General features: G+C 52.0%; 1 protein-coding gene across 1 annotated transcript; it reads left to right on the top strand.

Annotated features, from left to right (window-relative positions):
- The first annotated feature begins 12 nt into the window (after positions 1–12).
- Positions 13–16,398, top strand: LOC116958408 (F-box/LRR-repeat protein 19-like). The gene is made up of 4 exons (XM_076064134.1): positions 13–99; positions 2,673–2,831; positions 5,352–5,567; positions 16,250–16,398. Exons 2-4 carry the CDS (start codon positions 2,690–2,692, stop codon positions 16,396–16,398), a joined length of 507 nt encoding a protein of 168 aa, XP_075920249.1. The 5' UTR covers positions 13–99; positions 2,673–2,689.
- The last annotated feature ends 387 nt before the right edge of the window (positions 16,399–16,785 follow it).

Here is a 16,785-nt window from a genome sequence, read left to right as displayed (position 1 = left end):
GCTCCGGTGGAGTCGTGCGGAGGCAGCCGCTCTCGCTCGACATCTCGCGTTGCCCCCTCTCGTTCGCACAGCTGGGCTGGCTTACGGCCAGGCTGCCCGGTAATGGTCCCTCGCCTTCACTCGCTCACACTCTCACTCTCTTACTCACTCTCTCACTCATACACTCACACACTCACTCATACACTCACTCACTCATACACTCACTCTCTCACTCTCTCACTCACTCATACACTTACTCACTCATACACTCTCTCACTCTTACTCACCCTTACTCACTCTCTCACTCACTCACACTCTCTCACTCACTCTCACTCACTCTTACTCACTCTCTCACTCACTCATACACTCACTCACTCATAGACTCACACTCACTCACTCTTACTCACTCACTGTCTTACTCACTCTCTTACTCTCTCTCACTCTTACTCACTCTCTCACTCACTCACTCATACACTCACTCACTCACTCTCACTCACGCTCTCACTCATAAACTCACACTCTCTCACTCATACACTCACACTCACTCACTCTTACACTCACTCATACACTCTCTTACTCACTCTCTCACTCACTCACTCATACACTCACTCACTCATACACTCACTCACTCATTCACTCACTCACTCATACACTCACTCACTCACTCTCTTACTCACTCTCTCACTCACTCACTCTTACTCTCTCACTCATACACTCATACACTCACTCACTCATACACTCACTCATACACTCACTCACTCACTCATACACTCACTCACTCATACACTCACTCACTCATTCACTCACTCACTCATACACTCACTCACTCACTCTCTTACTCACTCTCTCACTCACTCTTACTCTCTCTCTCATACACTCATACACTCACTCACTCATACACTCTCTTACTCACTCTCTCACTCACTCACTCATACACTCACTCACTCATACACTCACTCACTCATTCACTCACTCACTCATACACTCACTCACTCACTCTCTTACTCACTCTCACTCACTCTTACTCTCTCTCATACACTCATACACTCTCTCACTCACTCTTACTCACTCTCTCACTCATACACTCATACACTCACTCACTCACTCATACACTCACTCACTCATACACTCACTCTCTCACTCACTCATACACTTACTCACTCATACACTCTCTCACTCTTACTCACCCTTACTCACTCTCTCACTCACTCACACTCTCTCACTCACTCTCACTCACTCTTACTCACTCTCTCACTCACTCATACACTCACTCACTCATACACTCACACTCACTCACTCTTACTCACTCACTGTCTTACTCACTCTCTTACTCTCTCTCACTCACTCTTACTCACTCTCTCACTCACTCATACACTCACTCACTCACTCTCACTCACGCACTCACTCTCTCTTACTCACTCTCTCACTCACTCATACACTCACTCACTCTCTCACTCACTCATACACTCACTCACTCTCTCACTCACTCATACACTCACTCACTCATACACACACTCTCACCCTCTCACTCACTCTCACTCACTCTTACTCACTCTCTCACTCACTCATACACTCACACTCACTCACACACACTCTCACTCACTCATACACTCACTCACTCACACTCACTCACTCTTACTCACTCTCTCACTCACTCTTACTCACTCACTCTCTCACTCACACACTCACTCTTACTCACTCTCTCACTCACTCTTACTCACTCACTCTCTCACTCACACACTCACTCACTCTTACTCACACTCTCACTCTATCACTCACTCTCTTACTCTAACTCTCTTACTCTAACTCTCTCACTCACTCTTACTCACTCTCTCACTCACTCTCACACTCTCACTCACTCACTCTCACTCACTCACTCTCACTCACACTCACTCACTCACTCTCACTCACTCACTCTCACTCACTCACTCTCACTCACTCACTCACTCTCACTCACTCACTCATACACTCACACTCACTCACTCTCTCACTCACTCACTCTCACTCTTACTCACTCTCACTCTCTCTTACTGACTCTCTCACTCTCTCTTACTCCCCCCTTCACTCTCCCCCTCTCTCCCTCACTTTCCTTAACTCTCCCTCACTCTCTGTTGACTCTGCTGGCGGTGATGGTGGTGGTGATGATGATGGTGGTGGTGGTGGTGATGATGATGGTGGTGGTGATGATGATGATGGTGGTGGTGATGATGGTGATGATGGTGGTGGTGACAATGATGATGACAGTGGTTGTGGTGGTGGTGTTGTTGGTGACAACGGTGGTTGTGGTGGTGGTGGTGGTGCAGGCCTGCAGGTGCTCAGCATGCCGTGTGATGATGACGGTGGTTGTGGTGGTGGTGGTGGTGGTTGTGGTGTTGACAAGGGTGGTGATGGTGGTGGTGGTGGTTGTGGTGGTGTTGACAAGGGTGGTTGTTGTGGTGGTGGTGGTGGTGGTGCAGGCCTGCAGGTGCTCAGCATGCCGTGTGATGATGACGGTGGTTGTGGTGGTGGTTGTGGTGGTGGTGGTGGTTGTGGTGGTGTTGACAAGGGTGGTTGTGGTGGTGGTGGTGGTGCAGGCCTGCAGGTGCTCAGCATGCTGTGTGATGATGACGGTGGTTGTGGTGGTGGTTGTGGTGGTGGTGGTGGTTGTGGTGGTGTTGACAAGGGTGGTTGTGGTGGTGGTGGTGGTGGTGCAGGCCTGCAGGTGCTCAGCATGCCTTGCTCGTCATGGGCGAGCACGGCTGCCCTGGTGGGTACTCGCTGTGCCCTGCGCTCTCTCGACCTCAGCTGGACTCACGGCGTGCGGGACGCTCAGCTGCGAGACCTACTGAGCACCGCGCCAGACCCACGGCCCGGTCAGCAGCACCGCCACAACCACCACAACCACCACCACCACAACCACCACCACCGCCACAACCACCGCCACAACCACCACCACCGCCACAATCACCACCACCACAACCACCACCGCCACAACCACCACCACCACAACCACCACCGCCACAACCACCACCACCACAACCACCACCGCCACAACCACCACCACAACCACCACCACAACCACCACAACCACCACCGCCACAACCACCACCGCCACCACAACCACCACCACAACCGCTACCACAACCACCACCACAACCACCACCGCCACAACTGCTACCACAACCGCCGCCACCATCGCAACCACTACCACAACCGCCACCACAACCATCACAACCACTACCACAGCCGCCACCACAACCACCACCACAACCATCACAACCACCACCACCATCGCTACCATCACTACCACTGTCACCACCATCTCCACCGTCACCACCACCATCGCTACCATCACTACCACTGTCACCACCCCACCACCACCATCACTACCACTGTCACCACCATCACCACCGTCACCACCATCACCACCACCATGACTACCACTGTCACCACCATCACCACCGTCACCACCATCACCATCACACACACCACCACTACCACCACCGTTACACACCATCACCTCACCATCACACACACCAGCAACCACCACCATCACACACTACACCACGACCACCACCACCATCACCACCATCACCACCATCACCATCACCACCATCACCACCACCACCATCACACACCACACACACCACCGTCACACACACCACCACCGTCACGCACACCACTACCGTCACACACCACCACCACCACCGTCACACACCACCACCACCACCGTCACACACACCACCACCGTCACACACACCACCACCATCATACACACCACCACGACCACCACCATCACCACCACCGTCACACACCACCACCATCACCACCATCACACACACCACCAACCACCACCATCACACCAACCACTACCATCACACACACACACCAACCACCACACCACCACCACCGTGACACACACCAACCACCACCGTCACACACACACACACCAACCACCACCACCATCACACACACACACCAACCACCACCGTCACACACACCACCAACCACCACCGTCACACACCACACCACGACCACCATCACTACCACCACCACCACCGTCTCACACACCACCACCACCATCACACACACCACCACGACCACCACCACCATCACACACACCACCAACCACCACCATCACACCAACCACTACCATCACACACACACACCAACCACCACACCACCACCACCGTGACACACACCAACCACCACCGTCACACACACACACCAACCACCATCACACACACACACCAACCACCACCGTCACACACACCACCAACCACCACCGTCACACACCACACCACGACCACCATCACTACCACCACCACCACCGTCTCACACACCACCACCACCATCACACACACCACCACGACCACCACCACCGTCACACACACCACCACGACCACCACCATCACACACACACACACACCACCACCACCATCACACACACCACCACGACCACTACCACCGTCACACACACCACTACCGCTATCACACACACCACCAACCACCACCGTGACACACACCACCACCACCACCAACCACCACCATCACCACCACCATCACACACACCACCAACCACCACCATCACACACCACACCACCAACCATCACACACCACACCACGACCACCAACCATCACTGCCACCACCACCATCATACACACCACCACGACCACCACCATCACCACCACCACCACCGTCACACACACTACCAACCACCACCATCACACACACACACCAACCACCACCATCACACACACACCAACCACCACCGTCACACATACACACCAACCACCACCGTCACACACACCACCAACCATCACCACCACGACCACCACCATCACTGCCACCACCACCATCACACACACCACCACGACCACCACCACCATCACACACACCACCACGACCACCACCACCATCACACACACCACCACGACCACCACCACCATCACACACACCACCACGACCACCACCATCACACACACACACACCAACCACCACCGTCACACACACCACCATCACACACACACACACCACCATCACACACACACACACCACCATCACACACACACACACCACCATCACACACACACACCACCACCACCATCACACACCACCACCACCACCATCACACACACACACTACCATCACACACACCACCAACCACCACCACCATCACACACACACACACCACCACCACCACCATCACACACACACACCACCACCAACCACCACCATCACACACACACCACCAACCACCACCATCACACACACACACCACCACCAACCACCACCATCACACACACACCACCAACCACCACCATCACACACACACCACCACCACCATCACACACACACACCACCACCAACCACCACCGTCACCCTCCCCCAGGTGAGACCCAGCCGGCGTGTCCGCGTCTGCGTGGGCTGCTGGAGCTTCGCCTGCGTGGTGCCGACATCACGGACGCCTCGCTGGGCGAGCTGGGCGGCCGCACCCCCCAGCTGCGAATCCTGGACCTGGCATTCTGCACCCACCTCACGGACGCCGGCGTTGAGGCCCTCGCCGCGTCGCCCGCGGGAAGCTGCCTGCACACGCTGTGTCTCACCGGTGGGACACACACACAGACACACGCAGACACACACAGACACACACAGACACACACAGACACACACACAGACACACACACAGACACACACACATACACACACACAGACACACACACAGACACACACAGACACACACACAGACACACACACACACACAGACACACACACAGACACACACACAGACACACACACATACACACACATACAGACACACACACAGACACACACACACACACAGACACACACACACAGACACACACACACAGACACACACGCACACGCTGTGTCTCACCGGTGGGACACACACACAGACACACACACACAGACACACACACACACAGACACACACACAGACACACAGACAGACACACAGACACGCACACACACACACGCAGACACGCACAGACACACACGCAGACACGCACAGACACACGCAGACACGCACAGACACACACACAGACACACACACAGACACACACACACAGACACACACACACAGACACACACGCACACGCTGTGTCTCACCGGTGGGACACACGCACACACACGCACAGACACACACAGACACACACACACAGACACACACACAGACACACAGACAGACACACAGACACGCACACACACACACGCAGACACGCACAGACACACACGCAGACACGCACAGACACAGGCAGACACGCACAGACACACACACAGACACACACACAGACACACACACACAGACACACACACACAGACACACACGCACACGCTGTGTCTCACCGGTGGGACACACACGCAGACACACACACGCAGACACACACACAGACACACAGACACACACACAGACACAGACACGCACACAGACACACACACACGCTGTGTCTCACCGGTGGGATACACACACAGACACACAGACACACACACACGCTGTGTCTCACCGGTGGGACACACGCAGACACACACGCAGACACACACACAGACACACACACAGACACACACACAGACACACACACACGTGTGTGTCTCACCGGTGGGACACACACGCAGACACACACACAGACACGCACAGACACACACAGACACACACACAGACACACGCACAGACACACGCACACACGCTGTGTCTCACCGGTGGGACACACACGCAGACACGCACACACACACACACGCAGAGACACACACACGCAGAGACACACACACACGCTGTGTCTCACCGGTGGGACACACACGCAGACACACGCACAGACACACGCAGACACGCACAGACACACACGCAGACACGCACAGACACACGCAGACACACGCAGACACGCACAGACACACACACACGCTGTGTCTCACCGGTGGGACACACACGCAGACACACACACACGCAGACGCGCATAGACACACACACACACAGACACAGACACACACACACACAGACACGCACAGACACACACACGCAGACACGCACAGACACACACACAGACACAGACACGCACAGACACGCAGACGCAGACACACACAGACACACACACGCAGACGCGCACAGACACACACACGCAGACACACACACACGCAGATGCACAGACACACACACACACGCGCACAGACACAACAACAACCGCCATTCGCCACTAAGTGGCGGTGACGTCACCACGACGCTTGTGCCAGGCTATGTGCACCTTGAGGCCACGTGAAGTGTCGAACGCCCGCTGGCAGGAGGTCACGGGGCAGACCCAGGTGCCACGGGTCGACTGACTGAGATGACTGAGTGGCTGATGCACCACCTGTGCCCCCTACTGTGACAACTTGCTGTGCTTTAGCCACCCGGCGCTCCGCTCGTTGTTGTGAGCATCGCTCCTCCGCCCTCCGTTGTTGTTGTTGGAGGGCGACTGCCTCCAACTGCCCAGTAGCAGCGTCCTTCACGAGCCTCCTCCACAGAGGCCGATCTTGACACCGCTGGTACCGGTCATCGGCAAGTCCACTCAGCTCCACGTCCTGCTGTCCCACGTCACTCCATCTCTTCTCTAGCCCGTGCCACGCCCGTTTAGCCCCCTCGATCCGGCCAAACAAAAGCTGTTTAGGCATGCGGTGGCTGGGCATGCGGGCTACATGACCCAGCCAATGCAGCCTTGCCTGCCGGAGGAGCTCACCGACGGGACCTTGCCCGTTCTTTCAAGGATTTGTGAGCTCCTCACACAATCCAGCCTGGTTAAACCCAGGATGGATCGTAGGCAGGCTAGCCTAAATGTTTCTAACCGGCGAATATGTTCCATTAGGGGGGTCCACGTTTCGCAAGCGTAGAGAAGGGAGGGAATGACCGTGGCCGAGAAGACCTGAAGCTTAGTGCGGAGCGACAGACCAGGTAGCTTCCACACAGCGTTACGCAACCGATGAAAAGATATTGCCGCTCGACTGATTCAGAGTGAGACCTCTGCTGTTAAACTGGAGCCAGTCATAAGCACACTGCCCAGGTATGTGAAACTCTCCACTCTCTCCACAACTGCCCCATCACCGATTGCGAGTTGTGGGGGTGGAGTGTCCGATGGTACAAAATACCCAGGCAGGTGCTTAGTTTTGGTGGGGCTGATGGTAAGGCCCCATCTCTTAGTAGCACGCTCCAGTCTCAGCAGCAGCGTCTCCAACTCCTCCTCTGAATGAGCAGCTATTACCAAATCATCGGCATACATAACATGGTTGACCAATAGGGAGCCATCCCTTGACCGCACCCGGGCATCGATCAGCCTTCCATTATATCTGTACCAAATGGAGATTCCCCCGGTACAGCTATTGAAGGCTTCATGAACTACGTGGTCAAAATAGATGTTAAATAATGTGGGAGGACATCCCTGTCGCACCCCAAGGTGTACAGGGAATGGCTCCAACTCCTGGACACGTAGTTTTACCCGGGCCCGCTCACCATCATGAAGGTCCTTAATGATCGTGAGCAGAGAGTCAGGGACTCCGAAAGCACGAAGAACAACCCAGAGCCCAGGCCTACTGATGGTATCATAGGCCTTGACCAGGTCAATAAAGCAGAGATGTAGGTCCTGCTGGAATTCCCTAGACCTCTGCTGTAGCAGACGGACAGAAAATATGGCATCTGTGCAGGACCGCCCTTTCCTGAAACCGCATTGGGGCTCCGCAAGCCTCTCCTCAGCGTGCCTGGCAAGGCGATGTTGAATAATCCTTGCCAGGACCTTTCCCGGCACACTGAGGAGTGAGATGCCCCTGTAGTTGTTAGTCTGTGCGGTCCCCCTTCTTAAAGAGGGGGACCACCAGGGCATCCTTCCAATCCTCCAGAACCCGTCCAGTGGTCCAGACTGTTGTTATGATGTCATATAGGGCAGTCTGTGCACACACGCCACCCTCCCTCAGCATTTCGCTTGGGAGATCATTTCTGCCCGGTGCCTTTCCTGGTTTCAGACTCCAGATCGCCTTCAGTACTTCCTCAACAGATGGCACCTCAGCCAGCCACTCATAGGGGGTGACTTCTTCTAATATTTGAGGCACCGCAGCCTCAGCAGGGTCATCCTCACTTTGTGCCACGATGTTTTCCTGGCTGAGGGATTTCCCCTCGCCCAGGACCTCACAGAAATGCTCAGCAAATCTGCAAACCTGTTCCTGACACACACACAGACAGACACAGACACACTCACACACACATACACACACAGACACACACACAGACATACACACAGACACACACACAGACACACGCACAGACACACACATAGACACACAGACACACACAGACAACAACAACAACAACCGCCATTCGCCACTAAGTGGCGGTGACGTCACCACGACGCTTGTGCCAGGCTATGTGCACCCTGAGGCCACGTGAAGTGTCGAACGCCCGCTGGCAGGAGGTCACGGGGCAGACCCAGGTGCCACGGGTCGACTGACTGAGATGACTGGCTGATGCACCACCTGTGCCCCCTACTGTGCCAACCTGCTGTGCTTTAGCCACCCGGCGCTCCGCTCGCTGTTGTGAGCGTCGCTCCTCCGCCCTCCGTTGTTGTTGGAGGGCGACTGCCTCCAACTGCCCAGTAGCATCCTTCACGAGCCTCCTCCACAGAGGCCGATCTTGACACCGCTGGTACCAGTCATCGGCAAGTCCACTCAGCTCCACGTCCTCCTGTACCACATCACTCCATCTCTTCTCTAGCCCGTGCCGCGCCCGCTTAGCCCCCGCAATCCGGCCAAACAAAAGCTGTTTCGGCATGCGGTGGCTGGGCATGCGGGCTACATGACCCAGCCATCGCAGCCTTGCCTGCCGGAGGAGCTCACCGATGGGACCCTGCCCAGATCTTTCAAGGATTTGTGAGCTCCTCACACAATCCAGTCTGGTTAAACCCAGGATGGATCGTAGGCAGGTCAGCCTAAATGTTTCTAACCGGCGAAGATGTTCCATTAGGGGGGTCCACGTTTCGCAAGCGTAGAGAAGGGAGGGAATGACCGTGGCCGAGAAGACCTGAAGCTTAGTGCGGAGCGACAGACCAGGTAGCTTCCACACAGCGTTACGCAACCGATGAAAAGATATTGCCGCTCGACTGATTCGGAGTGAGACCTCTGCTGTTAAACTGGAGCCAGTCATAAGCACACTGCCCAGGTATGGGAAACTCTCCACTCTCTCCACAACTGCCCCATCACCGATTGGGAGTTGTGGGGGTGGAGTGTCCGATGGTACAAAATACCCAGGCAGGTGCTTAGTTTTGGTGGGGCTGATGGTAAGGCCCCACCTCTTAGTGGCACGCTCCAGTCTCAGCAGCAGCGTCTCCAACTCCTCCTCTGACTGAGCAGCTATTACCAAGTCATCAGCATACATAACGTGGTTGAGCAATAGGGAGCCATCCCTTGACCGCACCCGGGCATCGATTAGCCTCCCATTATATCTGTACCATATGGAGATTCCCCCGGTACAGCTATTGAAGGCTTCACGAACTACGTGGTCAAAATAGATGTTAAATAATGTGGGAGCCAGAGGACATCCCTGTCGCACCCCAAGGTGTACAGGGAATGGCTCTGACTCCCGGCCACGTAGTTTTACCCGGGCCCGCTCACCATCATGAAGGTCCTTAATGATCGTGAGCAGAGGGTCAGGTACTCCAAAAGCACGAAGAACGACCCAGAGCCCAGGCCTACTGATGGTATCATAGGCCTTGACCAGGTCAATAAAGCAGAGATGTAGGTCTTGTTGGAATTCCCTACACCTCTGCTGTAGCAGACGGACAGAAAATATGGCATCTGTGCAGGACCGCCCTTTCCTGAAACCGCATTGGGGCTCCGCAAGCCTCTCCTCAGCGTGCCTGGCAAGGCGATGCTGAATAATCCTTGCCAGGACCTTTCCCGGCACACTGAGGAGTGAGATGCCCCTGTAGTTGTTACAGTCTGTGCGGTCCCCCTTCTTAAAAAGGGGGACCACCAGGGCATCCTTCCAATCCTGCGGAACCCGTCCAGTGGTCCAGACTGTTGTTATGATGTCATATAGGGCAGTCTGTGCACAAACGCCACCCTCCCTCAGCATTTCGCTTGGGAGATCATCTCTGCCCGCTGCCTTTCCTGGTCTCAGACTCCGTATCGCCTTCAATACTTCCTCAGCAGATGGCACCTCAGCCAGCCACTCACAGGGGGTGACTTCATCCAATATTTGAGGCACCGCAGCCTCAGCAGGGTCATCCTCACTTTGTGCCACGATGTTTTCCTGGCTGTGGGATTTTCCCTCCCCCAGGACCTCACAGAAATGCTCAGCAAATCTGCGAACCTGTTCCTGGGGGTCGGAAATTGGATCACCGTTTTTTCCCCTAATGATGGTAATAGGTGTGGCGCTGCAGGTTACTTTTTTGATGGAGTTAAATAGCGATTTGTGATCACGGGCCACTGAGGCAGACTCCATCTCCTCAGCAACCCGCGACCACCACCCATCCTTGCAGCGCCTCACGGCTCTCCGAACCTCCGAGCGAAGGCTGTGGTAAGCCTCCTCATTCTCTGACGTGGGATTCTGTAGCCGATGACAGTGGGCCTGTCGCTTTTTCTCAACCATCCTGAACAACTCCTCTGTCATCCAGGGTGTCTGGGGAGGTCTGGACCGCGTACCCAAAGCAGCCATTGCAGCTGCATGAGTCACAGTCCTAAACCTCGCCCATTTACCCTCGACATCAGGAGGAGTCGGGGACGATGCCAATCCCAGCCGCAAGCGATGATGAAATTCTCGCTTGCAACTTTCATCAGATAACTGAGACCAGGCCACTTTAGGTTGGAATGGGGTCCTGGGTGTACACCCACCACCGGAGTGGAAGAATGGCAGGCGCATCTTACAGATGACTAGTCGATGGTCAGAGGGCAGATCAGCTCCACGGTAGGTCCTGGTGTCAAGGACATGGGCTCGCATTCGCTGGTCCGTCACTATGTAGTCCAGCAGATGTTCTTGCTTGGACCCGGCATGCATCCATGATGTTGTGTGGATGCGCCGATGCCGGAACAGCGTGTTGGTAATTACAAGCCCATGGGCTGCACAAAAATCTAGCAGCCTCCTACCGTTGTTATTGAGCTGATCTGGCCCATGCCCTCCAATCACTCCAGACCAGGTGCCAGTATCATGACCAACTCGGGCATTGAAGTCACCCAACATGATGACTCTATCCCGAGGGGCCACTTTAGCCAGCACCTGTGAAAGGAGGTCAATGAAGGCATCTGACTCATCGGCTTTGCCTGCATCCCTCCACGGATGTTCATCTTCGGTGGGGGCATAAGTAACCACGACCACCATTCCTCGCCTCCGGTTGATGGGAAGGCGAGCCCAAAGTAGCCTGGGGCTTACAGCTTCCCACACCTCACCGCCACGCTCCCACGCCCCCTTCATTCTTTTGTTCAAAAGAAGACCCACACCCTGTTGTTTGGCAGTCTGCTGCCCCGAGTAGAGGACTGTCCACCCCTCATGGTGGCAGGAGCCAGAGCCGGTCCACCGGACCTCCTGAATGCCGCATAGATCCAGGCGGTACCGGTCCAGCTCCCGACAGAGGAGTGGCAGCCTCTCCTCTGCAGTGAGCGTTCGAACATTCCACGTGGCCACCCGTAGTGGCTTTTCGTTGTTTCTGGAGTAGCCCCGAGGGTAGGTATTCAATCTCCTGGCTCCGCCAATTGGGGTTTGGCCAGGAGACGTCATAGACGCCTGGCCCCCCGGGGCCTCCGGCACAAGCTTAGTTGTTACATATTTCACTTTAATTCGTGGTTTTGTGGTAATTAATTGAAGGTGGAGGGGTTACCAGCCCCTCGCACCCGTCCAGAGCCCCCGTTTAGCCCCTGTGGTGGACACATATGCCATGAGGGGAGGAGCCAATCAAAATTGGAACTCCCCCCACAGCACTGTCCACGACAGAGTTGCCCGTCCGGCACCGCGAGGAGGTAGGGGGTTGTTTTGCCGGACCAGACACACACACAGACACACACACACAGACACACACAGACACACACAGACACACGCACAGACACACGCACAGACACACGCACAGACACACGCACAGACACACACAGACACACACACACAGACACATGCTGAGTCTCACCGGTGAGACGCACGTGCGGACACTGTGTTTATGTTTGTGTTATCTGTGTGTGTGTGTATAATCTGTGTGTGTATAATCTGTGTGTGTATAATCTGTGTGTGTATAATCTGTGTGTGTGTGTAATCTGTGTGTGTGTGTAATCTGTGTGTGTGTGTAATCTGTGTGTGTAATCTGTGTGTGTGTGTAATCTGTGTGTGTGTGTGTAATCTGTGTGTGTGTAATCTGTGTGTGTGTGTATTCTGTGTGTAATCTGTGTGTGTGTGTGTAATCTGTGTGTGTGTGTAATCTGTGTGTGTGTGATCTGTGTGTGTGTGTAATCTGTGTGTGTGTAATCTGTGTGTGTAATCTCTGTGTGTGTGTAATCTGTGTGTGTGTAATCTGTGTGTGTGTGTGTGTAATCTGTGTGTGTGTAATCTGTGTGTGTGTAATCTGTTTGTGTGTAATGTGTGTGTGTGTGTAATGTGTGTGTGTGTGTAATCTGTGTGTGTGTAATCTGTGCGTGTGTGTAATCTGTGTGTGTGTGTGTAATCTGTGTGTGTGTGTAATCTGTGTGTGTGTGTAATCTGTGTGTGTATAATCTGTGTGTGTGTATAATCTGTGTGTGATCTGTGTGTCTATCTGTGTGTGTGTAATCTGTGTGTGTGTGTAATATGTGTGTGTGTAATCTGTGTGTGTGTCTATCTGTGTGTGTGTGTAATCTGTGTGTGTGTGTAATCTGTGTGTGTGGAATCTGTGTGTGTGTGTGTGTAATCTGTGTGTGTGTCTATCTGTGTGTAATCTGTGTGTGTAATCTGTGTGTGTGTAATCTGTGTGTGTGTGTGTGTAATCTGTGTGTGTGTGTAATCTGTGTGTGTATAATGTGTGTTGTGTGTGTATATAATCTGTGTGGGTGTGTAATCTGTGTCTGTGTAATCTGTGTGTGTAATATGTGTGTAATCTGTATGTGTGTGTAATATGTGTGTAATGTGTGTGTGTGTGTAATTTGTGTGTGTGTGTAATCTGTGTGTGTGTATAATCTGTGTGTGTGTATAATCTGTGTGTGTAATCTGTGTGTGTGTGTAATCTGTGTGTGTGTGTAATCTGTGTGTGTGTATAATCTGTGTGTGTGTAATTTGTGTGTGTGTGTAATTTGTGTGTGTGTATAATGTGTGGGTGTGTAATCTGTGTGTGTGTTTAATCTGTGTGTGTGTGTGTAATCTCTGTGTGTGTGTGTGTAAACTGTGTGTGTGTAATATGTGTGTAATCTGTGTGTGTGTGTAATCTGTGTGTAATCTCTGTGTGTGTAATCTGTGTGTGTGTAATCTGTGTGTGTGTAATCTGTGTGTGTGTAATCTGTGTGTGTAATCTGTGTGTGTGTGTAATCTGTGTGTGTATGTAATCTGTGTGTGTGTATGTAATCTGTGTGTGTAATCTGTGTGTGTGTGTGTGTGTGTAATCTGTGTGTGTGTGTAATCTGTGTGTGTGTGTAATGTGTGTGTGTGTAATCTGTGTGTGTGTAATCTGTGTGTGTGTAATCTGTGTGTGTGTAATGTGTGTGTGTGTAATCTGTGTGTGTGTAATGTGTGTTTCTGTGTGTGTAATCTGTGTGTGTGTGTGTGTAATCTGTGTGTAATCTGTGTGTGTATAATCTGTGTGTAATGTGTGTAATCCGTGTGTGTGTGTGTGTAATCTGTGTGTGTGTAATCTGTGTGTAATGTGTGTGTGTGTGTGTAATCTGTGTGTAATCTGTGTGTGTGTAATGTGTGTGTGTGTAATCTGTGTGTGTAATCTGTGTGTGTGTGTGTGTAATCTGTGTGTAATCTGTGTGTGTGTAATGTGTGTGTGTGTAATCTGTGTGTGTGTAATCTGTGTGTGTGTAATGTGTGTTTCTGTGTGTGTAATCTGTGTGTGTGTGTGTGTAATCTGTGTGTAATCTGTGTGTGTGTATAATCTGTGTGTAATGTGTGTAATCTGTGTGTGTGTGTAATCTGTGTGTGTGTAATCTGTGTGTAATGTGTGTGTGTGTAATCTGTGTGTAATCTGTGTGTGTGTAATGTGTGTGTGTGTAATCTGTGTGTGTAATCTGTGTGTGTGTGTGTGTGTAATCTGTGTGTAATCTGTGTGTGTGTAATGTGTGTGTGTGTAATCTGTGTGTGTGTAATATGTGTGTAATCTGTGTGTGTGTAATGTGTGTGTGTGTAATCTGTGTGTGTGTAATCTGTGTGTGTGTAATCTGTGTGTGTGTAATGTGTGTGTGTGTAATCTGTGTGTGTGTAATGTGTGTTTCTGTGTGTGTAATCTGTGTGTGTGTGTGTGTGTAATCTGTGTGTAATCTGTGTGTGTGTATAATCTGTGTGTAATGTGTGTAATCTGTGTGTGTGTGTGTAATCTGTGTGTGTGTAATCTGTGTGTAATGTGTGTGTGTGTGTGTAATCTGTGTGTGTAATGTGTGTGTAATCTGTGTGTGTGTAATGTGTGTGTAATCTGTGTGTAATGTGTGTGTAATGTGTGTAATGTGTAATGTGTGTGTGTAATGTGTGTGTGTGTAATCTGTGTGTGTGTGTAATCTGTGTGTGTGTAATCTGTGTGTGTGTGTGTAATCTGTGTGTGTGTAATCTGTGTGTGTGTGTAATCTGTGTGTGTGTAATATGTGTGTGTGTGTGTGTAATCTGTGTGTGTGTAATCTGTGTGTGTGTGTAATGTGTGTGTGTAATCTGTGTGTGTGTAATCTGTGTAATCTGTGTGTGTGTAATGTGTGTGTGTGTGTAATGTGTGTGTATTCTGTGTGTGTAATGTGTGTAATGTGTGTGTAATCTGTGTGTGTGTGTGTAATGTGTGTGTGTGTGTAATCTGTGTGTGTGTTTCTGTGTGTGTGTAATGTGTGTGTGTATGTAATCTGTGTAATCTGTGTGTGTGTGTAATGTGTGTGTGTATGTAATCTGTGTAATCTGTGTGTGTGTGTGTAATCTGTGTGTGTGTGTAATCTGTGTGTGTGTAATCTGTGTGTGTGTAATGTGTGTGTGTGTAATCTGTGTGTGTGTAATCTGTGTGTGTGTGTGTAATGTGTGTGTGTGTAATCTGTGTGTATGTAATCTGTGTGTAATCTGTGTGTGTGTAATCTGTGTGTGTGTGTGTGTAATGTGTGTGTAATCTGTGTGTGTGTGTGCAGGCTGCCCGCGGCTGTCCCCACGCTCGCTCTCCGCCCTCTCTCCGTGTCCGCGTCTGCGTGTTCTGGACGTGCGCCGCTGCCCCCTCATGGACCCCACCGCCTGCACCTCCAGCCGATCCACCAACCCCAAGCTCACCATCCTGCACTAGCGCCCTCGCTATACACTACACTATACACTACACTATACACTACACTATACACTACCACACTACCACACTACACTATACACTACACTATACACTACACTATACACTACACTATACACTACACTATACACTACACTATACACTACCACACTATACACTACACTATACACTACACTATACACTACTACACTACACTACTACACTACACTATACACTACACTATACACTACACTATACACTACACTATTACACTACACTATACTATACACTACACTACTACACTACACTATACACTACACTATACACTACACTACTACACTATACACTACACTATACACTACCACACTACTACACTATACACTACACTATACACTACCACACTACTACACT

This window comes from Petromyzon marinus, unplaced genomic scaffold (genome assembly GCF_048934315.1).
Source record: "Petromyzon marinus isolate PM22_M1 ecotype Great Lakes invasive population unplaced genomic scaffold, UKy_Petmar_22M1.pri1.0 PM_Scaffold_333, whole genome shotgun sequence".
Classification (NCBI taxonomy): domain Eukaryota; kingdom Metazoa; phylum Chordata; class Hyperoartia; order Petromyzontiformes; family Petromyzontidae; genus Petromyzon; species Petromyzon marinus.
The sequence above is the reverse complement of the archived record's forward strand: the minus strand, read 5'-3'. Positions and strand labels throughout refer to the sequence as shown.

Bases quoted from the DNA above. Each gene is read 5' to 3' on its own strand.
- LOC116958408 (XM_076064134.1), top strand. From the start codon at position 2,690: ATGCCTTGCTCGTCATGGGCGAGCACGGCTGCCCTGGTGGGTACTCGC. The intron at 2,832-5,351 runs GTCAGCAGCACC...ACCCTCCCCCAG, and splicing joins CGCGCCAGACCCACGGCCCG to GTGAGACCCAGCCGGCGTGT. The intron at 5,568-16,249 runs GTGGGACACACA...GTGTGTGTGCAG, and splicing joins GCACACGCTGTGTCTCACCG to GCTGCCCGCGGCTGTCCCCA.